The following is a 24,422-nucleotide window of genomic DNA, read 5'->3' on the forward strand; positions in this document are numbered from 1 at the left end:
CGGTTGTCGGTAGGGGCTGAGTGTATTGGTTACCTAAACGAGATAGAATCTGCCGATCGATAGAATTCTTTTGAGTCATTGTAGATGTGAGACTATCAAGTGGCATAAAAAGTGTGCCAGAAATGGGTGAGAGGGAATGTGAGGATGAAGATAGAATGATAAACTACAATCCAGACTCACCCTCCATTAGGAGCGAGACCAGTCAAGACGGCCTACTGTATCAGCATACGCTAAGCAACGTCCCTCGACCACCCGTCACTCACCTCTTCAAAAGACAACGTCTCTTTACCTCCCCTGGTTGAAAAGTATCTCATTTCTTCTGCCATGGTCGTGCTCTGTCGGCTTACCAAAAGGTCACAAATTCGAGTTGCAATGTCGAAAGAACGAGGGACTTTTCCCGAGCGAGTCAAATTCAGTCACGTGATGGGACTGGGGCATCGGAGATGTTGAGAATGTCCGTCCACTGAACGGAGACAGAGTCGCACTTGCTTTTTAGCTACTGTGCCCGTATCCGTACTGCGTCAATTCTCATGCATGCATCAAATCAACTACGGAATACCTATGCTTAAAACTATCCACCAGATCTCCATCCGTGACCTCTGCTTGTGTTCTCTTCTCCGTTTTCCTTGCCCTATTCCCTGCATCCTGTCCCATGTCCCCTCCCTCCATTCCCCCTCTTCGTAGGACTCACCCCACTCGACTTATTTCGCCGCTACGGCATTCAAACTCTTTTCAAAAACGTCATACGCTTTCGCCTGTAACAAATGTAATCTGTCCACATCGACCAAAGATACGTTCGATACCGCAGGTCTGTCCATCTTACCGTCAGCTCGTCCAAACATTTAGTCCTTTTCGACGTCTGCCACAATACCTCGGCGAAAGTGCAGAGATCGATGACGGAGAAATTGGTAGATGATATGACTCAAAACTCACATAACCAGCCATACTTAAGCCCCCGGCGATCTGATGAAGCTCAGATAACATGTCACTAATCACCGCCATCTGTTGTGTATCCTCTTTATCGGGAAACAAAGCCGGTAACAGTTGAATCACCCTAGGCACATTCTGAGATATTACAGATAGTCGGACCCTTTCTTGCGTCTTATGCGGATGACGAAGTACCTCTTCGAGTAATTTAGGTACTTGTTCGACTATATCGGCGTAGTCTATGAACAGCTTTTTCGTCAGCTTTCCCCACTCATCTTGCTCTGTAAACACCTTAGTCTTCGAGGGTTCAAGCACAGCAGAAGACATGTCAAGATATCTCAGTCTTCGGAGATTCAAGGTAATGATCAGACACACGTTGGGATATCCGAGTCATCGGAGGTTCAGGTGAAAGGATTAGAGTCAAGTCTATGAGTCCCAGTCTTCAGAATTTAAATGGGATGATCATAATAATGTTCGAAACTCACCTTCCCACCAAACTCCCATCCACTAGGTTGTCTCTCTTCCAACGGTTCACATAACCTACGCAACAATTGAAGATCACCCCTCAACACAGCTTCCCCAGCTAATTTACTAATCAAAATCCGCTGAGCTCGATCGAGAAGACCAGCTTTGATGAGAGCGTGATACTCTCCCCACGCATCGTCAGAACTAGCGAATGAAGCGGCAGAAGCTTCGTGGATCCATTCGACGGGGATTAATAGAGTTTCTGTGAGATGTTGAATTTCTGAAGGTGTAGCAAAGGGATGACGATGAAGAAGAGCACGCAAGGCAGCTTCGCGACTGTTCATCAGCTGCTTTCTTTTCTTTTAGTGATTACCCAAGAGAGGTATGGTAGGATGAAAGCGAAACAACTTGGCACTCTGACTCACCCCTCGATAGTCTCAAGATGTAATAAAACAAAAGCTGCCCATTTCCATTCCCCACTTTCCTCCAATTGCGCCGCATACCCTTTTGTCATCCCGTCCGCTTTTGCCGAATACCCTTCTTCTCTGTCTTCAAGATCCCTCTTCCTTAAAACCTGACTGAGAAGCATGTAAAGATGCCACGTCAACCGTACATCTACCGGCGACGAAGATGCGTCTCTCGATCTCAACACCGACTCCAATGATAGAGTCTGATCAGAGTATAGTCGAATAAGCCCAAAGAGAATGTCGGAAGGTTCTGTAGGCATATTCCATCGTTTTTCCTCGTCAGGTTTCTCCATATACATCGGGAGTGGTTTTGCCGGAGAATAACCTCGTGAGAATGAATCGAGGTATGAACTGAGGACAGAAGAGATTGAGTCGAAGCATGGAGAAGAAAACCAAAGTCGGATGCCAAACGCCCTTTTCCAATCCAACCCTTGTGAAATGAGAACATCTTTAGCCCCGTCAGACCCTCTAGAGGTATCTTGATGACCATGAGTGACATCCGTTATACCTCCCAATAGAGCGTATAGTTTTCTGTATCCGTTACCGATGAATGCGGTCGACTTGTACTTCCTCCAATCCTCCAGTTGCTTCAAGATCTCCTCTTTGAACGTCTCATCACCTCCAGCTTGAGAAATGAGTGTAGCGAGACGCATATCTTTGCCATCAAGGGCCGTCTGCACAGCCCGAGCCACCTGATTACCCGATAGGAGCGTAAATATTTTGCCGGGTGTATCAGTGGAAGAAACGAGGTCGGTATCTACCGACGGGGCCACGGCGGATTCTAGCCATTTCGACAAAGCGAGTTTGCGGCGAATTTCTAAGATACGCTCCGCCAACTCGGATGATGAGTCTGCAGGGAGCAACAAGTCAATCTCGTCGAACAAAGCCACTCCGAGTCGGAAGACAGTAGCTTCGTGGGAAGAATCAGAAGAGTCGAAGAGAGAAGCAAAGTCGCGAAATCGTATATCGGGGTGTATCGTAATGGCCGGAACCTCGGAATCATCCTCAGAATGGATTGATGATCGCTCAAGATGCAAGGACAGTAGACGGATGGCTTTACTAATTTCGACTTCCGATGGGAAAGCCAACAGATCGGGATGTTCGATTATAACGGTGGAACTTGATGAATTGGCACTACCGCTGTCAGCTGGGAGCCAATGAGGGATATCGACTGACAATTGAGCACGAGGAGAACAAATTTTGCCGAGATGTACTAGCTCTCCGTTCGGTCCCCAGGAACACCGAAACGATCTACCCAGAGCAAGTCCACCATCGGCTCGGATCCCTTCGGATCCACCAACAGTGCATTGCTCAAGAGGCACTCTGGCGTATTTCCGTGGTACCCTGAGTCTTGGCGGGCTTTGAGGTTCGCCGAAAGAGGTGCGCTGGGGTCAGCTTAGAATTCTCTTCCCGAGTAAAACGGGAGACCTTGAAAATTTCACAACCAAGATAGACAATCGTGAGGGGATAGAAAGACATGACACTCACCTTGACAGCCCGTTTATCAACCGCTTGATTCTCTTCGGCATCACCAAAACCCGACTCCTTCAAGATTCTCTTCACTCTCTCCGCTGCCACCTTCTCATTCCTCTCAATTGTGCTTCCTCTTTTGGCGATAAACTGTTTCTTCTCCTGTCCACCAAAGAAAGAATTCTGCATTTCACGTAATTTTCGCATGCCCTCGTGACCCAACTGCGACTTGATGGGATGCTCCCTTTCATCTTTGACATCCTCGTAATCCATGTCCTCCCGAAAAGTCTTATCCGCACTGTTAGATTCAGACCGAGAGGTAATGTCTGACCCTTCTTCCGATGACATGTCATATTCCTCATCATCTTCGTCAATACCAGAATCGTGTTCTGCCTTTTCATCATTGTTGTATCGCAAACTGGTCGTGGGTAGAAAATCATCATCGTCTTCGACACGTAATGGCTGTTTTTCCGGGATCCGGAGCTTGGGAGGAGGTTTTGTAGGTGCCTCGTCGGAGTCTTCGTCCGAATCGTCGAGAAGACCATAACGACTGAAATGTTCCACTCTGAAACTCCATACTCCATCGTCGGTGTAGCTCACGAATTCGGTGTCGGGTATGTTCTTTACTCTTTTAAGGAAACGGGCATGTCTTGGATCCTCAGGATCGATGATCGGCTGCTTTGTCGCTTTATCCTTGGGGAAACAATTTTCCAGACTGATCTGGGCGGGAACGTTCAGGCCTTTACCTCTGGGCGGCTTGTCGGCGTAGTTATCTGGGTACACTGCTAGTTCCATATCTCGGAACTTGATCACTGTACCGAGGAAGTCGTCCAATGGGAGACCGGTCAAATCGACAGGTTCGAGGAAAGTGACTTCGCCGTAGCCTCGACGTCCAGCAGAGAATTTCAAGATGGAAGAGAGATCTCGCTGTGACATCTGTTTCAATTTGGCCAATGTCGGCTTGCACCAATATTCTCCTTCTGACGGAGGACGTTCTGAGCCGGAGACTTGGCGGGGAACCTCGCGTTTCTCCAATGTAAGACGGGAGGTGGACGGGGATGGAATCGTTGTGGCGGGGGAAGAAGCAGGCGGAGCACGAGCAGGAGTACTATTGGATAAAGGGGTGCTCTTGATCATTGATTTGCCCAAGAGAGATTCCAATTTATCCTCTGAGTCGGCCACATTTTTAGGAGTAGGAGTGATAGTGAGCTTTTTGATACTGGGTCGAGGTACAAAAGCATTGGGAGTGATATCCGCCTCTGTCAAGCCTGCGTATCGGTTTGGCAAAGAAGGCGAGCTTCTGGCAGGTGAGTTGAGGGTGTTGAGTGGACTGCTTGATCGAAGCAACGCCGAGGCGGTCAAAGGTGATGCGAATCCACGCAGTTGGCTCTTTTTAGGTGTGAGACGGAAAGAAGAAGCTGTAAGAGGGGGAAGTGCTGGTTTTTTGGTCTGGGAACCATACTCGAGCTTCTGACCAGTGTACGCGAAAAGATCGTTCCTTCCGTATGGATTTTGATCGATCGACGCAGTGAGAACCTGCGATTGACTCAAATTCGTCGACTGACCCATACCACCGAACAACGACGCAGGTTGCTGTTGCGCAGGCTGTTGGAAAGTACTTCCAAGCATACCTGTAGACGCAGGTTGAGATTGGTTGAGGTTTGAGAACAGCGAGCCACCGCTTTGCTGTTGCTGCGATTGCTGCGTGGGTTGTCCGAATGTACTACCAGATCCAAAAAGCTGAAGAGTAGGTTTGGCAGCACCGCCCAGCTGATTCTGTTGTCCTAGAGTGTTGTTGCTGCCGAACGGGGCGGCCAGCGATGATCCAAATGGCGTTGTACCTGTCTGCGCGGGTTGTTGCGCAGTTTGAGTGCTTGCGAACGAGCCGAGGGTTGTCGTAGGCTTAGCGCCGAAAGAGAATGCACTGCCAGAAGTACCGAAGGCATTGCCGGCTTGAGCGGGCTGGGCTTGTTGTTGTTGTTGGGGTTGTCCGAATCCGGTAGTGCCGGTGTTGGTCTGACCAAGACCACCGAAGAGACTAGTGGTAGCAGGTTGTTGCTGTTGATTCTGCTGGGTCCCGAAATCTGAATCGTTAGCTTGCATTCTCAAGATAATGACGTTCGCTCACTAAAGGACGGAGTAGTGGTATTGCCGAACGTTCCTGCCGGTTTCGCAGCTGTACTCCCGAAAGCTGTTGTGGCAGGCTGAGCTGTCTGCTGCTGAGTATTTTGAGCTCCAAATGTGTTCGAGGGGTTATTTGCGCCTACATGAGGTCAGCCACCAAAGCCTTTGCCCTGACATGAACACTTACCAAATCCTGTAGTGTTACCGAACAAACTGGGCTGAGTTTGTGGCGGTTGCTGCGGTTGCGTCTGCCCAAACGTCCCAAATGGTTGAGTCGTATTTGCCGGTTGACCAAAAGTGGTCGTCGTTGTGGCGGCAGGTTGTGCACCAAAAGTCGTCGTCGTGGCCCCGAAAGCAGGCTTCGCTTGTCCAAAGCCACTAAAGACCGGGTTCTGATTCTGCTGAGTATTGGTCGAACCGAAGAGATTAGAAGTACCAAATCCTCCAGTAGTCTGTGGCTGAGTCTGTCCGAAACCAGTACCGGTAGTCGTACTCTGACCAAAAGTTGTCGGCTGAGTTGTCGACGTCGACCCAAAAGGCGCAGTGGTGTTATTGCCGAACCCGCCGGTAGTCGCGCCGAATCCGGTGTTGGTAGTGGCTCCAAAAGCTGGTTTGGGTGCTCCGAAGGTATTCGTCGTTGCCGCCAGTTGACCGAACGTGCTCGTAGAAGCAGCGGGCTGACCAAATCCGGCGGTCGAGGTACCAAACCCAGCTGCTGGAGGTTGAGCGCCGGCGTCTTTTCTACCTTGCTGATAGTCCACGGCCCTCAATTCCTCCCAGCTGGCACCTTTGAACGGCTCCATAGCAGTGATCGAGTGGAACAGGAACGGGGGACTGTCTTTAACACCTAAAGAAGAGATATCTTGGTGCCATGTGGGGTGATACTGCGGTTGTGCAGTTCCCGTTGCTGGCGGAGGTGGAAATGGACCGGCAGAGTATTGGTATACTTGATTGGCACTCGGGGTTGATGTCGCACCAAAAGTCGTGGTGGGCTTTGCTCCGAAGAGATTGGAAGTGGTTCCCGTACCAAATGTATTAGTGGCGGGCTTACCAAACAGACTGCTGTTGTTGGTAGTACCAAAAGTGTTGGAACTGGTGCCAGTGGCGCCGAAAGGGGTACTGTTGTTGTCTGTATTATCAGCAAGATAAATAGAGAGTTGACTCACTGTTGGTAGCCCCAAACGTCGTACCTGTTGCCCCAAACGCTGGACGAGCCCCGAAGGCATTGGTAGTCTGTTGAGCGTTGTTGGTCCCAAAACCGCCTGATGATGAGCTGTCAACGTCATAAAGCAGTCCTCGTGGATCACTGACCAAACGTATTACTTGTCGTACCGAATCCTGTATTCTGCTGTTGTGTCTGGGGCTGACCGAACGTGGTGGCAGTCTGCCCAAAGCCTGATACTGTCAGCTGATGGTAAAATACTGGAGGAAGTGAAACTTGTAAACTGACCTCCTGTGGTTTGGCCAAAAGTGTTATTGGTACCGAATCCACCAGCTTGATTCTGCTGGGCCTGCTGTTGATTATTCTGACCCCAAGCAGCGCCGAACATGATGGGTGGCGAGAGGAATTTTGATAGAAGATGAGAGGGAGAAAGGAAACACTAAGTTAGGTACTCGTGGTGATGGTAAGCGAGTAAAGGGAGGCGAGGTTGAAGGGCGGGCGGCGAATTTGATTCTATGGAACGCGGAAAGGGCCATTCGTTTTTTTTTTTTTTTTGACACACTTTTTTTTTTCTTGAGGGTGGAGAATGATCTTCTTCTCCCTCTATCTCAGTCAATATTGCAGATATCGAGGTGATCTCTTTTGGGATTTACTCAGCACACATGGATGTATCATTTGGTACTACTTAGATGCATGCAAACAGCCTACATCAGACGCTTGAAAAATTAAGCCCTCTGTAAGGACAAAAACAGCTTTTCTCCATCTTCTGTTTCACTGAAGGTAGCTGTATGCATCAAGTTGCTACTGTAGGTGGATTCATCATACCTAAAGCCGTCCCAGGTGTCTTCAAGCCTCAAAGAACACCATGGAAGAGGTGAATGATGATAAAATGAGGTTTTAATGATGTTGGGGGGTGCTGAGAAGAAAGTGCCACATTGGTTCGACATTTACCCCGGGGCCCCACACTCAAAAAGCGAAGTAGGTAGATCTTCACCCCAAGATGACTTGAGAGCTTCATACTGCATCAGATGGAGCATAAAGGTGTCAAGAGTGCACCCTCCAATTTTCAAGACTGTAGCTGCATGCATGGTGGACTTACAGGGAGAAGAAGTTCTGAATATACCATCTGAAAAAAAAATCCGGGTGAAAAAGAAAAAAAATCGAATGGCCCTTCGCGCGGCCCATATGATTCCGCTCTCAATCCCCTCACTTGTGGCGGTCAACGTCACGTCTATCACAACCACCCTCTCTATACCTCTATACTAACTTACTACTAACTCTGCAGCGTGACCTCAGTCTGCTACATACACATACCGCAAGTAAACATATCAAACTCGTCCCGGAACATTCCCCTTTGGTCCAACTTGTCACTGTAACTTCACGGTCACCATGTCCTCAAACCCTTATCCTCCTTCAACCTCCGCAGGGACCCTTCAGGCTGAAGAGTTCGAACTTCCTCCCATATCCGATTCATTCGACAGACCAGGTCCTTCTCGTCCCCGTAGAACATCTCGCGCAAAGGTTTATACCTTTCATCCGAACCACTCCACCTCTATCCTCTTTGCAGAACCCGAACAACCTGTCCCATCGCCCCGCATGCGTCACGGACATTCACGGTCCTCGTCTTACCCAGAATCACCTATCGCCATGACTCCTCGTAAGAATATCGACACCTTTCTTCGTGAAGAGCATGATTTCTTTCATGGTCCTGAAGAAGTGACGGTTCCTGACTTTGGTCATATGTTGGGTTTCCTTCCTGACGCAGGGGAAGATCCTTTTGTCGTCGCTCAAAGTATAAGGAGTCGGTGGAAGAGGAAACTATTCTTGCTCATGGAAGAACCGTCGAGCGGTAGAGAAGCCTTTTTCGTTCATGTCATGGTCACAGGTAGCATCATTTTTAGGTGAGTTTTGCTCTCCTGCTCTCGACCACCTTGTATGCTAGATGCGCGGTGCGGGGGACCTCACTGACAGCCAGTGCCATCCTCACCATGCTCTCCACTTTACCCGCCTTTCACACAGATCCCACTTCCACCCGAGCTCTCTTTGGTCTAGATACCACTATCGTCGTTCTTTTCACCATGGAGTACATCGCCCGTTCGTTAGCCCATTCAGATTCATGGACTCAATACTACAGATGGTCCACTTCTTTCTTCGCCTTACTCGACCTCATAGCTATTCTCCCGTATTATGTGGAAGTTGCGCGAAATGAAGACACATCCATACTCTTTCGCTTCTCCATCTTGCGAACATTCAGGCTCCTCCGTGTATTTCGGGCTTTTCGATACCAAAATCAAATGTTGCTCACTATCGAGGTCATGTACGTCGCCGTCCGCAAATCATCAGACGCCCTGGCGGCGTTATCATTCTTCATCCTCCTCGTATTGGTGTTTTTCTCGACTCTCATCTATTTTGCTGAACGAGGAACATGGGATGCCACCTTGGGAGCTTTCGTGAATGCCGATGGGGATCCAAGTTTATTCGACAGTATCCCACAGACGGCATGGTTTGCTTTGGTCACCATGTCCACGGTGGGATATGGCGATGTCGTCCCTCGAAGCTTTCTTGGGAAACTTTTGACCACGCCTTTGTTACTTTTCGGATTACTGCTCATTGCTCTTCCTTCTTTTGTGCTGGGAAAGAATTTTGCCATTGTCTTTGATGCCATGGCTGCACATCAAGCGAAACACGGAGTGAGTGGTTCATAAGTCGTCGTTCTTGAGGAGAAGAGCTGAGTTGTATAGCCAAGTATTACTTCCTCCGCCCGTAATTCTCTTGATCGACCATCATCCCCTCCTTTGAACATGATGGAAAACGCGAATGGAACACCTCTACTTCCATTGACCTCTGAACCTCTACCTCCGATGGCACCAAAGAACCCGAGTACTCCCGCCGCCGCTGGACCTCAGGCGCAGCATAGAACCCCAGGACCACCAATGAGGATGTGGGACGGTGATGCCGATCCGCGCAATAAGGACAGAGATCTGACCAATACAAAATTGGCTAAAAATCAATTGGTCCGTTGTTTTCAATCATTGGCATGTGAGCTGTCAGCTGATGAAGAAGGTCTTACTGGAGCAAATTGCAGTCCTCCAGCGTGCGTTAGACAGGCAGGGAGAAATGTTGGAGCGTTTGCTCAGCATCGAAGGTGTCAGAACGAGGATGAATGCGAACGGATCGCTAGGGACGGAAAGGAAACATCGACCGAGTGGTGGACAGCAATTCTCTTTGGGTGATAGTGATGAGGAAGGGGATAGATAGTCTTGATAATTTTGTTCTCAAATCATAAATACAAGTTGCTGATCCTTGCTTTGCATGGCGTTTTTCTTATTTCCATCCGTATACAAGTGAAAGTGGCATAGAAGGAACCTCTTGCTTAGTCAGCAATTTCCCCATTGCCACCCCTCTTTAACCCTCTTCGACCCATTCTCCCTCCCTCAACTCTTTCACTCTTTCACTCTTACACTTTGCTTGTTCACCTCAACATCAGCATAAAACTTGTCTATCATCTGCATATTGTATTCTGTCCGCTGTCCTAGCATAACCATCCAAATACAATGGCATTGATCAATCCACCTGCCATCGCGAGCAGTTCGACCGCTCCTCTCGGCCCTGCCCTCGATTTCGTTCGACCAGATTTTCATCAAGTCAATCTGGATGTTGAGGGTTATTTGAAGCAAGAAAGAGGTTTTAAACTTGATGCAGGTGTGTGATGTTTCTCTTTCATCCTCTCATCTGTAGTCTCTCTCTCTCTTCTATCTCCCCCCCCCCCCCTCCTCCTTCCCCCCCATCCTCCCTCACTCATCTTTAACATCAATCTTACTTGTCATGTATACGTACATGTACTCTTCAGTGACTCTTCGAGGAAATCTTTATTATCTAATTATGTACAAACACTAATCCCAGATCGAGAAATATGTCGACTTTCCCTCCTCCCACTCGGTTGTCCATTACCTCCTTCACTATGTCCATACAGACATACAACCCCTTCTCCATCCAATTACAAACCACCTCCACCACTTCCAACTCATCCAAGAGAAAGAGAAAAGAAAATGACAGTTTGTAAACATTATCTTCGTAATCTATGCAAAATGGGAGATAATTGTGAATACACACATGATTTCAACCTTCGTACAATGCCTGTATGTGTTTGGTTCGTAATGGCTGGGAAATGTGAATTAGGTGGTGAATGTCTTTATTATCATCCACGTGATAGAAGAGTTGAATGTCCGGATTATAATAGAGGTTTTTGTAGATTAGGACCTGAATGTCCTAGGAGACATATAAGAAGACAAATTTGTGGAGCTTATATGGCTGGGTTTTGTCCTGATGGACCGAATTGTAAATTGGCTCAGTGAGTTTTTCTTTTCTTTTTTCTTCCTACTTCCTAGTTCTCCACTCCATCTGTTCTTCTTCTTGAAATTGCGGGCCTATCTCACATTTCTTTTGATCCTTTGCCAAATATCGTTGGCCATGAGTCGTACCTCTCCTTTCCCATTCGTTTTCTACTCAAGGTAGAAGGAAAGTAAGAATCCTTAGCTATCTAGATGGAAGAAGTTTGATTGAATACTTGAGATAGGTGAAAGTTATACTAATCCCAGTCCATCACCCAAACTTCCCCAACCAGAATCATATATTAACCCCATCCCACCCGATCCGACCAAAGCGGGTCCACCGCCAAACCTTCCGGCGGGCTACGGACGTTGGCGTGAATACAAATATGATCCTAATGCCGTCGTTTATTCTTCGCCTGCTTGGCTAGAAGGTGGTTCTTTGTCAGGTTGGAGATCGGGAGGGATTCTGTCAGCCAATGCGAGGAGAGATACGAATTCGTTCGGATCGACCGGTGGGGGCGGTCAAGGTGGTGGTGGTGGTGGTGGAGGCGGAGGTGGAGGTGATAATTCCGGTCAGAGGAAAGCTGGATGGATCAAGGATTTAAGTACAGTTTTATGTTTTGTAAGTAATCTTCTATCTTTGCCCCTTTCATTCTTTTTAATTCCCGCTCTTGTATTTCATGTCCTTCGTCCTCATGGTATCGTCACATGGGACAACAACCAGATTGATTCATGACGCGTTGGTCGATGCGATCTCTAGTGCAGGAGAAATTGAGTCGTTCCGACTCATTTACCCGTTCTGCCGTTGCAACAAGACGACTTTCAAGGTTGTAGCTGACGAAATAGAGGTGTAATCAATATGGTCATTTTGCCAACACATGTCCCAACAGTGCCGTACCTGGTGATCGTGGAGGGTTAAGAAAACGAGAGGCATAAGAGACTTTCCACCCCTTCCTTTCCTTCTCCAGATTATATCACGTTGCTAGATCATATAACACAATGCATCTTATAGAATAACTCTCATAGATTGAAAAAAATGTATCAACGTCTTTTCCTATAATAAGCTTTCTTACCAACTCCCTCTCCCTCACTCTCACTTTCACTCTCATCCCCACTTTTCACACCTTTGCTCTTTACGCTCCCCACGCTAATGTTGACTTTTGGAGGGACGGCGAATCCGAAAGCTTTAGCTACCTTTGCTAGATCTAAAGCGTTTACGTCGAATATCTTTTTGAGGGAATAAGAAGCGTATGATTGTAGATAAGCTCGATAACCATCTCGAGCAGATTGGTTGAGGTAATGATTTTTAGAAATGAGAGATTCTAGCTGGTGGTTTGTTAGCTTTTTTGCTTTTTCCTCTGTTTGTGATGTGAATCAATTTGACATAAAGTTACTCAATGATTGAATTCCTCCATCCTACTGATCTCTATCTACCCTGTTGGAATCACCCCGAAGGGTTGTCATTAGACGGTTCAATCAGATCAAGGTCACCAAATGGTTCAATCAGATCAAAGTCACCAAAATGATTCAATGAGATCAAAGAAGATGCCTCTGAAGCAGGAAAGACTTGAAGTAATGGAGATTTAACGAAATGAGTGATGAAGATGTTCAAAGAGAAGAAAATACAAAACTCACTTGTTTTTGAACATCTGAAATCTTCTTTTGAGGAAATTGATATTCGTTCAAAGGTACTTTGGCGACTTTTAAAAACCTCAAAAAACCTAATTCACTAGGAAGCAAGAATAACAAACTTTTCCCAGATTTACCTGCCCGAGCAGTCCTACCCACTCTATGTATATAATCCCTAGGATCGTCAGGTGGATCAAATTGAATGATCCAATCTACTTTTGGTATGTCTAAACCTCTTGCGGCGACGTCTGTACATAATAAAATACCAGATGGAGCGTTACAGAATTCGAAGAATGTGTTTGTTCTTTTTTGTTGCTTTTGTTTTCCCTTTGAATTCAGCTCCTCGCTCACTGTCCCTCTTCCTCTCCCTCTTCCTCCCCGCCCCCTCTTCCTCCCACCCTCCATCTTCCTTCTCCCCCCCCCCCCTCTCTCTCATCTTCTCTGTCTCTTACCTTCTCTCTTCTCGCCCCAAGTTTTTGGCCCGCTCAGGATGTCACGAGATGGAGGCGTGGATGAAGGTGAATGTGTAGAGTGGGACGATCGACTCACGTGAAGATCTAAAACTGGAACATCTATATAGTTGAGAAGTTCAGCGTGATAATTGACGGAATTACAACTACTGAAAAATACGATAATCTTCTTTTTCAGATTACGTCGAAGGAATGTGAAAAGAAGCATGAATCGTTTATCTGATTCACAAACTACATAACCTTGTTCCAACATGTCCACGGTAGAGGCGGATTTAGATGAATCAACATTGATGTATAATGGACCAGGTCGGAGAGAGATGCGGGCTAAATCGGTGACTTTGGTAGTTTGAGTTGCTGAGAAGAGCATGGATTGACGATTTTCTGACGGTCAGCTAATATCGGGATGCCACGCCGGTAGGTACTATCAACAACGGCTTAAATTAAGACAACGACACTGTGTTGATATAGGGAGAGATTAGTTGCGCTGAGAAGAGAGGAGGATACGAGTGTATTGGTGTCAGTGGGGTGTGAAAGATAAATGACCCACCATTAGGAAGAATCTTGATGATCTGCTTCATCTCCTCCTCAAACCCTATCTCAAGGATACGATCAGCCTCATCAATGACCAAAGCTTTCAAGTTCTTAAAAATAAATCCTTTCGTATTCTCAAAGTCAGCTTGAATTTGAAAATATGTCACAAACTCACTTGGAGATGATCTAACAATCTTCCCGGCGTAGCGACAATCAGATTGACACCTTTCTGCAACTTATCCGCTTCCGTCTTCCTATTGGCTCCACCCATGAGCACCCCAAACGTCTGTGAATGATCTTGCATGAGTTCCTTGGCTACTCCAAATATCTGTAAAGCCAATTCTCGAGTAGGGGAGATGATGATGACCCCAGTTCCTACTAGTCAGCGTTGAAGGAGTACTGAACTCTTTACTCGCCATTAACAGGTTTGAATCGTAAAGTACTCAAAAGTTCCACGCTGGGGACTAAGAAAGCCATAGTTTTGCCGCTTCCCGTACGTGCCGCGCCGAGGACATCTTTGCCAGCTAAGAGAGGAGGAATGGTCCGGGCTTGAACTTCCGTCATGGTGGTAAAACCCATACGTTCGATGGCTGAAGTTGTGGCGGGTGTTAGACTGAGGGATGAGAATGGTGTAGTTTGATACTCTTCAGAAAGAGCGACGTCATCTGAAGACTCTACTAGAGGTTGTGGTTGTGGTGGTGGTTGTGATTTGGAAGGACTGGGCTCTTGAGAGGAGGGCTCAACGGGGGGTTTGGGTTGAGAAGATATGGATGATTGTGGAGGTGCAGGGTGTGATTTGGAGGGACGTTTGCGTTTCCTTCCAGATTTGTGTGATTCCGGAAGGGAAGTGGGTATATTGGTCATTGTTGCAGTTGACATGTTCGAGATTGAATTGGGGGGATAGATACACGAGTTGGATAGCGGGCAGGAGAATTGACAGCAACTTTGTCAACTTTCTGGGAGAAACTCGAAAGAAAAGTGGGGAAATAAATTCAGAAAACGGAAGCAAAATTCTCATCCTCGAACCAAATTTCTCTCATCCTTCCTTCTTCTTTCTACAACTACCTCTCAACTCTCTTACACAATGACAAGATTCATATAGTACCCTCAAGCATAGCAGACGTTTTCCTTCTCGGTCAGTCCTGTCCTTTTCTTCTCACCGATCCCCTGTCACAGTTCTTAGATGAGAAAGTCACCTCCCACCCCACTCTTTCGTTCCCTTCTCCCCTCAGCCCATCGCGATGATCTCGTGTTCAAATCAAACTAGAGTCTGTTAGGCCCAGTGCCAGAGACACATACACGCACAACTCTGAATGATCCCCCCCCCCCTTCTCACTCAGTTTCGTGTCTTGAGACCCTCTCGTAATCTTACTGAAACTGTCAGTCTTGCATTTACGCACGGTCCCGGTCTGTTCAAGTCAGCATTGTTCAACCCGCCTCAGACATTATGTGAGCGCTTTTTTTTTCCTCTCTGCTTTGCTGTCCATTACGTTCCACTCCTTTTACACTCCCTTTTCAGACCCATACCCCTTCCCTGAATGATGTCCCGCATAGGGAATTACCGCCTGAGCAGCTCCCTCCGTCCCGTCTTGATTGCCGGGACGAGGAGGAAGCACTGTTGATAGAACATGGCTGTTTTAACTTACTGACTCGCTACCCTCTTCTACTCGTCTCCCTAATATGACTGTGTCTGGCATTTAAGCTGACGAGTACAGCACACCTTTCGGCATAACCTTTCGCCCTAGTATCTGTCATCCTCATCGTGAGTGGTGCGCCACCTTCCTCCTCCCGTACCCTTCTCTGCTTTTATGTGATGATCACAACACGACGGTCTTCTTACCCATGCTGGTGAAACCGCCCGAAACCCAATTTACCCGGGCAACCAATCTGATCTTTTTTTTCTCTCCTCCAGTCAACCTCTCGTTATAGCCCTGCGCTGACGACATGACCTTAGATCACTCATCATGCCCTCCAAACAACCCGTGGCCGGGCCATCCCGCCCCAAACTTTCCACCGCCACCCAAGCACCTCCTCCACCTTCAGTCTCCGGTTTCAACTCCTCCCGGACACAATGTGCCATGGCTTTGCCAGTCCTTGGCTCGGCCGACAAAGTCACCGTTTGGGACATCACAAACAATCGTGTTGTGTCTGAATGGCAAGTCGAGGGTGCTGCCAAAGTCGCCACACTCTGTTGGGCATCAACGCCTAGTCCTACCAGACGGAGAAAGAGAAAGAACAAGGCCAATGAATCTCATGTAATCGACGAGGAAGTTCTCGTCATCGCCACGCAGAATGAAGCCGTCATCTTCTCACCCAGCCGGTCGGAAGTTGTACAGCGCTTATCTTTGTCAACACCAGTGACTGCTGCCTGGTCCGACGATCGCAGAGTCTTATTGTCCACGGTCTCGTCACTGCTCGTGCTGTCACCTGACTTGTCTTCCATCTCCTCAACTATCCCTTTTTCATCAGGTATCGCCTCTCCGACAGCAGTTGCCATTCTGCCCTCTTCCTCCCGTACTACCCTACATGTCCTCGTCGCCAACACTTCCATTTCTTGCATTCATGTAGACCTCGAATCTGCCCAAGTCACACACACCTCGTCACCTCTACCTGCGTCCACATCTACCGTCTCTTCCATTCTACCTCTCCCTTTTTCACCAGTCGGGTATTCATTCCTCGTCGTGTCAGAGGATGACCGAATTGTCTCCCAATATACTCTCAAGACGCCCACAGCGCCGCTGAAACTATCATACCGCTTTGCCTCCCCGATCCTTTCACCTGCTCACTCTGTAGCCCTCTCACCTACCTATCTATCGGTGCTGCACTCTTCGGGCGAGATTTCTGTCTTTCCTGTTCCTACTGAACTTGACCTCGTTCGACCAAAATCCGATTCCAACCCTTCTTCCGTCAAAGTGGTAGAAGGCAAGGATGAACGACAAGCTCGAGTCTGTCGTCTCACGTTTGCTCCCGACTCGGAGACCCCAAGTACGCTGCTTTGTGGACGGCTGACCGGTGGCGGCCGTGTCACTTGGCATCGTGCCGTCCTCGAACACCCGGAAGGGGGGTTGAAAAAATTGGTCACGGTCAAATGTGAAGCTCAAGACCTGGTCAATGTCAATGGGTCAGTCAATGTGAGTTTCCCTCTCTCACCATCACATGAGCCTGACATTCAGAATATCGCCCCTCATCGTTTCGCTGCTCCCACCGGTGTGGTTGAAGCTCCTCCCGATGACATCGAAGACGAAACCTCTGCTCGATTGCCGAATGATGTGCATGTAGCCGACTTGTCCCTCGGTGAACGTTTGTTAGCTCTTCCAGACGCTGCGGCTGCGCCCATCGTCAATGGGGATGCGGCTCCAACCAAGGCCATCTCTGCTCCTGTGGGCCCAGTCAACGCTTCTTCTTTAACTCGACTTTTAGTCCAAGCGCTGCACACTTCCGACCCTGCGCTACTGGCCATGTGTCTTGCTCATCGCAATCCGACGCTCGTTAGGAACACGATCCGCAAAATGCCTGCTCAATTGGCTCTTCCCTTGCTCAAAGCATGCGTCGAGCGGTTGGGGCAAGGAAAGGGTGCCAACAAACGCGGCGGTGGAAGGGGTGTCTCTCAGTCGGAGCAACAGGCTAGGGGTACCGTAGAGTGGGTCAAAGGTGTGCTAGTAGAACGGGGAGCATTGTTGATGACTGTGGGCTCTCTCTTCCGTCCACACGTTTCCGGACTGACTTCATTCAGATGCCATCTTTACCCATACACCTGGCTGCGCTCTCTCAGCTTCTGTCTGCTCGTCTGCAGCTGTACCAGCCTCTCCTCTCATTATCGGGTCGACTCGACCTCGCGTTGACTCAAATTACCATGCGACGTCTCGCCACTCAGCAAGGGCAGGGACACATCGGCGGTGATGCCAACGAGGCAGTACGGTACGTTGAAGGCGAGAGCGATGAGGACGAGATTCCGATTGAAGCAAGCCATGATGACGAGGTCGAAAACATTGGGATCCTTATGAATGGCACCGCAAACGCGTGAGTGTTGTGCCTTTGACTTGAGATGTATCGCTGATGAAGGTCAGGCAGGATGATCAAGAATCCGATGAGGAAGAAGAAGATGATAGCGACGACGATGTACTCACGTCAGATTCAGAGGACGGGCGAAGTGAAGTTGTCGAAGGTGTGGAGGAGAGCGATGAGGAAGGTCTATCCGAAGAGGATTAAAGTTTGGAGAGTGATCATATCTGCATTTCTTGCATAGCATCGATCCGGTTTTCGTGGATGATACCAATGTTCTAACTATACTGACCGCCAGGATTGAGTCCTTTGATCCGACCCATCCTTCTTGCGTATTTGTCGAGCTTCGAAACGGGAACAAAAGACAAGAGTGCCCAATTCAGCCGTTGAACCCCAAGATATCCTCATCCTTTGTCACGATACCACCGCTTCCCGACGGTAAAGTTGTGAGTGAGTGTCCTTTCATCTCCCCCTTACGAGTGAATCAAAACCTTGCGACCAGCCAGGACCCTCAAAGGAAAAGTGTCGTCCCATTCTCTCCAATCTCCTTGACGCCCTCTTCCTTCCTGTCCATAGACTTTGCCATGCAGCAGATAAGGAATGTTGATGATCCAGTTTGTTTGAATCCCATTGCTCGATTCTGCGAACCATGCTCCTCATCCTGATTGCCATCCTGGCCCTCGCTAGTACGAGTTGGGCCGCTCTCGCACCTGCAAGCGAGGCAGGGGCTTACATCTCTCTCTTATCTTCGCAAGATCTTTGTCTCGGCAGAGCTTCGAACTCGAGTGGAGAATCCAGCAGTGCCGTAAATCTCGGAACAGGAAACAGGACCTGGACGGGCTTGAGGGTTGGATTAGTGGACTGCGCTTCTGCGGAAAAGTGGCTTGTTGGTGGCCTCCCTGGCGACAGCGAACCCCTCCGCTTTGATAATGGGACTCTCACTGCTGTCCCGGTGGGTACGAACGGCATAGATTTCGCGGACGCGACGGAGATTGGTGTGAGTTTTCGGCACGGTATCATGCAACCCGACAATCAAGTACTACGAATACTCGTACCCTACTCCTATTGTCTATATTTATGACTTGTTGAACCACATAATCAAAACATGGTCTCCGCTCACTGGCAGTTTACCGTATACGACTACCATCCTTCCTTGCAGCCAGGATATCTGTAAGTCAAATCCTCCCCCTTGGCAGCGCATGAAGTGTGCGATCATCGGTGTCAAGGGCTGAGAGACAGGTGGTATTGGACGACGGATAGTCAACTCCAATTCCTGGCTGCCGGCAACATCTGTATAGAGGGCGATAAGGACACCAAGTTGGTGACTCCTCGACCATGTGCTGATGTCTCTGCGCAGTGTGAGTATCTCGCTCCCACGTACCATCATCAGACGTGTTGAGGGAGGCGAAGGAATCACTGTGGAGTGGAATGGTCCTGACGCTTAGCATGGACCTCTCGGAGGGTTACAGGTTCAGTGAATACCAGCGGCATAGCCACCAGTCCCACTTATGCGGATCCTGTAGGTGGCTCAAGGATTCACGGTAAGTTTTGTTCAAACTTTGTAAGACTCTTCTTCGGGAGGACGCTGACGTGAGAGCACTAAGCAGGGACGATCTGTGTGTGACCATACAACCTGCTTCGAATCCCGACACTCCGGATGATTACTCCGGCTCTATCGCAAACTCAAATGGGATTGCCATGTACGTCTACTTTCTAGCCGCTTGATATCTTCCTCAAGTCTCTCTGTACATTCCGCTTATGACGCTTGTTGATGTCAGTGCAACATGCGTGCCAAACGATAACTCGCTTTCGGGCTTTCAGCTCTTTGCCTTAGCGCTGCCTGGCAACTTCTCCACAGCAAATTACACTGGCCCATTGCAGATCATCAACTCTACCGCTGTTGGAGATCAGAGCAGGAAATACTGTTTGACAGGGAGTGCCAAACCGCGAAATGGCTCAGCTATCCTGGTCCAAGAGTGTAATTCGTCTCCTGGTCAACAATGGATCGCGAACAATCGGACAATTTCTCTTCAAAATACTGGTCAGTGCCATGCCTTCTTTCAGTCCTTTCTACGTGCGGCTGCTACCACTTTCACATGATTCGGTGCTAAGACTTGGAAGTCGTGGTCGATGCTAAAGCGTACAGACTTCTGCCTCGATGTAATTCGGGAATCGGGTTATCCATTGGGAAACGAAGTCGTTGGTTACGAACCTTTCTTCAATCTGCAAACGTGGGCCTGCAATCCACATGACCCTCAACAAGTCAGTATCCTTCCACACTGCATGGCTCTCTCCTCGTATTATATATGGCGCTGTCACTAGCAGTAGGAAGCAGGTGTTCGATACGGCTGCTAACAGGAGACAGGTCTTCGGATTCTACTTCGCTCCGACGTAATCTCTATCCCGGCCGACTCCCCTCCGGTCAAGTCTATCAGAGGATTAAGGTCCCAAGAGTAATCCCATCTGCTTTCCTTGCATTGCATCGGCATTGTCTTCGTCTACGCACCTACCAAGTCATACTCGAAGCCGTCTCATTTCAACCGTCCGACCTCGAGTCATTCCCCAATCCTTTGTCGCGAAGATTTCCTACCGGTGATAGCATTACGAGTATCCTTTCATCGTCCCCCTACAAATGAATCGAAACATTGCACCCAACTCAAACCGTCAAAGAAATGTTGACTCCCTCACTCCGTTCCCCTTGTCAATCCGTCGAACCTCCCGTTTGAAGCGAGAAGATTGAAAGTTTATTCACACGCATTACATGGCGTTTCTCGAATACATTAACCGTGTCTGGGCGCGACACAAATCCCCTCGCCATTTTGTCGCCCAGTTTTCTTGACCTTTGTCGATTTGTCGTCCACGGCCTACATCCCGGTTTTCTCCTCTCTGATATGCTTCTCATCGTCGCATTTCTTACACTAGCAGGTCTAGTTGGCGTGAGGGCAGGCACATTCGATGGGCTATACATATCTCTTCTCTCCGCTGAGAATCTGTGTCTTTCAAGCATTCCAGATTCGGGCGGGACTAATCAAGGTGTTACCAACCTGGGAACAGGGAATCGAACCTGGACCGGCACACGAGTGGGATTGACCGATTGCAGTTCTGCGGATAAGTGGAGCAACGCCAGGCAGGGTAGCTCTGGCCCTCTGGCCATATGGACCAAGTCCCTCGCTGCTGTTCCGATTGGTCAGGACGGCTTTGATCTTCAGAACTCGACCGGGCTTGGTGTGAGTTTCTGATCGATCGTAATCCTCCCACCACAAAGAGTTCGCTCACGAAGTACCGCACCTCTCCTATCCGCAAGATCGAAGTTGGTTCGTTGCTCATCACAGATTGTCAAATACAATGGCAGTGAATTTGATCAGGACCCTTACTTGTATGTCTCTCTCTCTCTCTTGAGGACACACATGGACCCTTGTCTGTCTCTCCTGGGACTGACGGGTAGGTGGTACTGGGGGGAAGATAGTCACCTGCACATCTTTAGCAACACTGACATCTGCATCGAAGCAGACACGAAGACAAAGGCGGTGACCACTCAGCCTTGTTCGGACAAAGCTTCTCAGTGTGAGTAGCTGCACGTCGACACCACAATCGAAGGTCTGATGGACCAACAGGTCAACACCCTGCACTTTGGTGACTATAGATGGAAGTTGCTGACATCAGCTTTTGCATTCCGCAGCACTGTAACCCTGTTGAATTCGAGCAGCATCCCAATCGGTACAACTTACCCGGATCCTCAAGGAGGTTCGAGAATTCGCGGTGAGCATCCTTCGCGCTGCCCTACGTGATCATCTTCACAAGTCTAACGGGCTAGCGCTCGGCCGGAATGACCTTTGTGTGAGCGTGGCACCATCTTCCGACCCCACAGGGTCTTTAGCACCAGGGGACCCAATCTATGTGTACGTTCACGTCTCCTCGTTCCTGTGTCTCCCACTTTCATCCTGCCAGAGCCGGCGGATGTGTCGGGTCTAAGCGTTGTTGACAACAGCGCGAGGTGTCTGGACAACTCGAATCTCAACGTAGGGTTTCAACTCTTCGCCCTGGCCTTACCTGGCGACTTCTCTACGGCAAACTACACTGGCGCTCTTCAGGTGATGAACTCCACGGCTATCCATGACCGGACCCAGAATCTCTGCTTGGGCGTAGGTGATAATCCGACCAATGGCTCGAATCTCGCTGTTCAGGAGTGTAATGCAAGTCCGGGCCAACACTGGCTAGCTGACAACTCTACCATATCTGTTCAAGATACAAGTCAGTTCCGTTCGAATTGTCCCCTTTTATCGTCCTCACCTCCCCTTGCCCCCATTGATGTGCGGGTGATATTTTCGAGGTGGAGGAGCCACGCTGATTTGGACAGATATGTGTCTTGATGTTGTCCGCGGGTCGGGTACACCGCCAGGGGCAGAGGGCAGTTTTTTGCCTTATTTTACTTTGCAGATGTGGACCTGCAACCCTGGTGATCCTCAGCAGGTGAGTCATCCTCCTTACTTGATGCTACTCGCCCGTATCTGACCCTATCACCACCAGTCGGATTCAGCTAATGAGAGACATGATTGCTAACAAGAGCCAGAATTTCGGGTTCTACTTCGCTCCGACGTGATCTCTATCCCAGCCGGCTCAAGCAAAGCTTGTCCTCTCCGATAATCTCTTTCGAATATCGCCATGTTATCCATGTTATCGTTTTTCTTGTCCAGAGTCATGTAAAATGTTTTACTGTCAACCTCACCGATGCCTCAGTTCGTTTCCTCGTCGGTTCCAGAATCACACATTTCCACGTTCTCAGCAGTGTGACACGGAACATGCCCATGCCTCCTTTCACAATTACAACTCGGTTTCTCAGCTCACGATTCGAGCGGGGAATATACAAAGGAGATGTGTATATTGCTACTAGGCCCCTGATTTGGCCTCTCGTCTCTCACCCCGTTCGCGCCGGATACCCTTGTCTAACCCCTCGTTCGGTTATGACTTTTTAGAGGAAACTGTTCAGGTCGGCGAGTACATAAGGTCGTTGGCTCTGAAGAAAGAACATCTTCCCTGTTCATCTTATTCATTGTTTGTTTGGCACCCAATGATACCACTTCTACTGATACTACCCGCGTTTACCGGGCTGCGCCTGACCATCGCCGCGAACTCGGGGCTTTATATCTCGTTGCAGGACGAAAACAACCTCTGCCTGTCGGTGGAAGGTGCGGTGGGACTTGTTGACTGTTCCAAGGCTACACAGTGGAATTACATTCCGGTCATTGGGTCTTCGGGGCCGCTCCTTCAGTACAATCAAAACTTGACCGTCATACCTGTCAATCAGACTGGCTACGATATCACCGACCCAGTGGGCGTCAACGTGAGTGCACCCTTTCGAATTATAATTTTCTACCCTGATCATACTTTCCCAAACATCGCTCTCTTCCGCCCACTGGTCATCGGGCATCCCATCGTCGTTATCTCACCGATATCCAGTCGTATCTTCATCGCTGACCGATCACAGGTCACGACACTCTCCCAGGACCCGAGTAATCAGTATGAGTATCAGTACGGCATATTTCACTCTCGAGGATGCAATTGACTCGTAGATGGAGTTGGACTGCCAACAATGATATTCAACATTACGTCAATAAGGACTTGTGTCTTCAAGGTGACCCGGCTAGTGGACATGTCATACCTGCCAAGTGTTCCGGACAGTCCAATCAAGGTAAGTCAACCATTAAGTTTGGGTCGACTTCGCTGACACGCAGCATGGTCATACAGATTCACGGTTAGTGTACCAACGGACGGAGTTGTACCTATTGGTGTTGTGTATTCCGATCCACAAGGGACTCATAGAATTCGAGGTCAGCTTTCACTTTGTTCGAAATCCTCCTATATCGGCTCTGTTGACAGAATCTCATCAACCGCCAGACTTTATCAACCTGAGCTGATCATACTACAGGTCTAGGAAGGAACGATCTTTGCGTAAGCTCGGAGGCATATCCCGGTTCTGACAACTACACTGGCACTTTGTTTGCCGGTCTGACTGCAACTCTGTGAGCAGTTCTTCACTTATTATACATGATCACAAACTAATTACCAGTGCTCAGTGCGTCCCAAATGACTCCCCTATCACGTCATTCCAACTTTTTGAACCCTTTTCGAACGGCTCTGGTCCGATCAGATTCGAAAATTCCTCCGCCGCATTCAAAGGGTCGTCTTATTGCCTTGACGCTGGAGATTCTCCGGTAAACGGCTCTACTGTCCTTGTCCAAATCTGCAAGAATGGGGCGGTGGGTCAACAATGGACAAGTACCAACACATCAATTGCCTTATCTGGTCAAAGTGAGTTTCATCAATTGGCGGGAGGGAGATCGCTCACAACAAGATCTGTGCTTGCAGACCGGTAATGAGATGTATGGCGGCGGGTCCAACGAAGGGGACTACACACCAGTATTTGTGTTGCAAGTCTTCACTTGTAACAATGCACTCAAGCAGCAGGTATGTGATCTTGTCACGATCAAAAGAGCAAAGCTGATTCGAGTAGACTTTCACGACTTACACTGGCGAGAATGTGCCGCCCCCTATATCCACCAGCCGTGCTTGAGTTCGAAAAGATATGGGAATGGTGTCTTACTACCCATCTTGAGCAATGTTACTGTGAAACCTGTATTTGTATGTATCATCTATGTATTCCGTATCTCAATCCCTGAAGTTTATCCAAATGGTGATATGGGTGAAAGACGAAATATGTCACTGAACGCTCTTTTTCCCGCACTCACATTGAGATACAACCATTCCGCGCGCTGAATATGACGGATATGCTGCTCTACATTCCTCACTGACTTGCTCTAACTCGTATCTCACATCTCAGACCGTG

The 24,422-nt window shown here is 48.6% G+C and overlaps 8 protein-coding genes across 8 annotated transcripts in view; 5 read left to right on the forward strand and 3 right to left on the reverse strand.

The window, feature by feature from the left end:
* Positions 1-353, reverse strand: part of TREMEDRAFT_39077 (uncharacterized protein) — a 3,381-nt gene extending 3,028 nt beyond the window's left edge. Inside the window, 3 exon segments of the mRNA XM_007004440.1 lie at positions 94-163; positions 181-212; positions 264-353. Of these exon segments, the coding sequence (XP_007004502.1) occupies positions 94-163; positions 181-212; positions 264-326 (165 nt within the window). The 5' untranslated portion in view covers positions 327-353.
* A 348-nt stretch (positions 354-701) lies between these two features.
* On the reverse strand, positions 702-7,003 carry TREMEDRAFT_62352 (uncharacterized protein; the record flags this gene model as incomplete). The annotated part of the gene is made up of 10 exons (XM_007004617.1): positions 702-818; positions 934-1,176; positions 1,413-1,728; positions 1,818-3,244; positions 3,348-5,413; positions 5,458-5,592; positions 5,641-6,582; positions 6,620-6,715; positions 6,765-6,848; positions 6,904-7,003. 10 exons carry the CDS (start codon positions 7,001-7,003, stop codon positions 702-704), a joined length of 5,526 nt encoding a protein of 1,841 aa, XP_007004679.1.
* Positions 7,004-8,004: 1,001 nt separating this feature from the next.
* Positions 8,005-9,873, forward strand: TREMEDRAFT_30526 (uncharacterized protein; the record flags this gene model as incomplete). Its single annotated transcript, XM_007004367.1, has 4 exons — positions 8,005-8,516; positions 8,591-9,305; positions 9,357-9,629; positions 9,679-9,873. The coding sequence occupies 4 exons, from the start codon at positions 8,005-8,007 to the stop codon at positions 9,871-9,873; spliced, it is 1,695 nt and encodes a 564-aa protein (XP_007004429.1).
* A 296-nt stretch (positions 9,874-10,169) lies between these two features.
* On the forward strand, positions 10,170-11,882 carry TREMEDRAFT_68721 (uncharacterized protein; the record flags this gene model as incomplete). The annotated part of the gene is made up of 4 exons (XM_007004730.1): positions 10,170-10,317; positions 10,519-10,966; positions 11,214-11,568; positions 11,793-11,882. 4 exons carry the CDS (start codon positions 10,170-10,172, stop codon positions 11,880-11,882), a joined length of 1,041 nt encoding a protein of 346 aa, XP_007004792.1.
* Positions 11,883-11,930: 48 nt separating this feature from the next.
* Positions 11,931-14,471, reverse strand: TREMEDRAFT_71647 (uncharacterized protein). Its single transcript, XM_007004777.1, has 6 exons — positions 13,993-14,471; positions 13,752-13,951; positions 13,593-13,710; positions 13,125-13,426; positions 12,582-12,902; positions 11,931-12,272 (listed from the first exon to the last, which is right to left on the reverse strand). The coding sequence occupies exons 1-6, from the start codon at positions 14,453-14,455 to the stop codon at positions 11,988-11,990; spliced, it is 1,689 nt and encodes a 562-aa protein (XP_007004839.1). The 5' UTR covers positions 14,456-14,471; the 3' UTR covers positions 11,931-11,987.
* Positions 14,472-15,540: 1,069 nt separating this feature from the next.
* Positions 15,541-17,785, forward strand: TREMEDRAFT_30693 (uncharacterized protein; the record flags this gene model as incomplete). Its single annotated transcript, XM_007004389.1, has 4 exons — positions 15,541-16,707; positions 16,750-17,262; positions 17,310-17,596; positions 17,644-17,785. The coding sequence occupies 4 exons, from the start codon at positions 15,541-15,543 to the stop codon at positions 17,783-17,785; spliced, it is 2,109 nt and encodes a 702-aa protein (XP_007004451.1).
* A 442-nt stretch (positions 17,786-18,227) lies between these two features.
* TREMEDRAFT_73880 (uncharacterized protein) lies at positions 18,228-22,178 on the forward strand (the record flags this gene model as incomplete). The annotated part of the gene is made up of 14 exons (XM_007004778.1): positions 18,228-18,575; positions 18,705-18,748; positions 18,818-18,936; positions 19,024-19,119; positions 19,176-19,278; positions 19,357-19,619; positions 20,504-20,805; positions 20,911-20,954; positions 21,024-21,142; positions 21,242-21,337; positions 21,393-21,477; positions 21,567-21,829; positions 21,936-22,048; positions 22,143-22,178. 14 exons carry the CDS (start codon positions 18,228-18,230, stop codon positions 22,176-22,178), a joined length of 2,031 nt encoding a protein of 676 aa, XP_007004840.1.
* Positions 22,179-22,646: 468 nt separating this feature from the next.
* TREMEDRAFT_62358 (uncharacterized protein) lies at positions 22,647-24,149 on the forward strand (the record flags this gene model as incomplete). The annotated part of the gene is made up of 8 exons (XM_007004618.1): positions 22,647-22,764; positions 22,794-22,919; positions 23,109-23,267; positions 23,311-23,406; positions 23,511-23,598; positions 23,646-23,887; positions 23,931-24,043; positions 24,090-24,149. 8 exons carry the CDS (start codon positions 22,647-22,649, stop codon positions 24,147-24,149), a joined length of 1,002 nt encoding a protein of 333 aa, XP_007004680.1.
* Between the last annotated feature and the right edge of the window lie 273 nt (positions 24,150-24,422).

This window comes from Tremella mesenterica (assembly GCF_000271645.1).
Source record: "Tremella mesenterica DSM 1558 unplaced genomic scaffold TREMEscaffold_5, whole genome shotgun sequence".
In the NCBI taxonomy this organism is placed as follows: domain Eukaryota; kingdom Fungi; phylum Basidiomycota; class Tremellomycetes; order Tremellales; family Tremellaceae; genus Tremella; species Tremella mesenterica.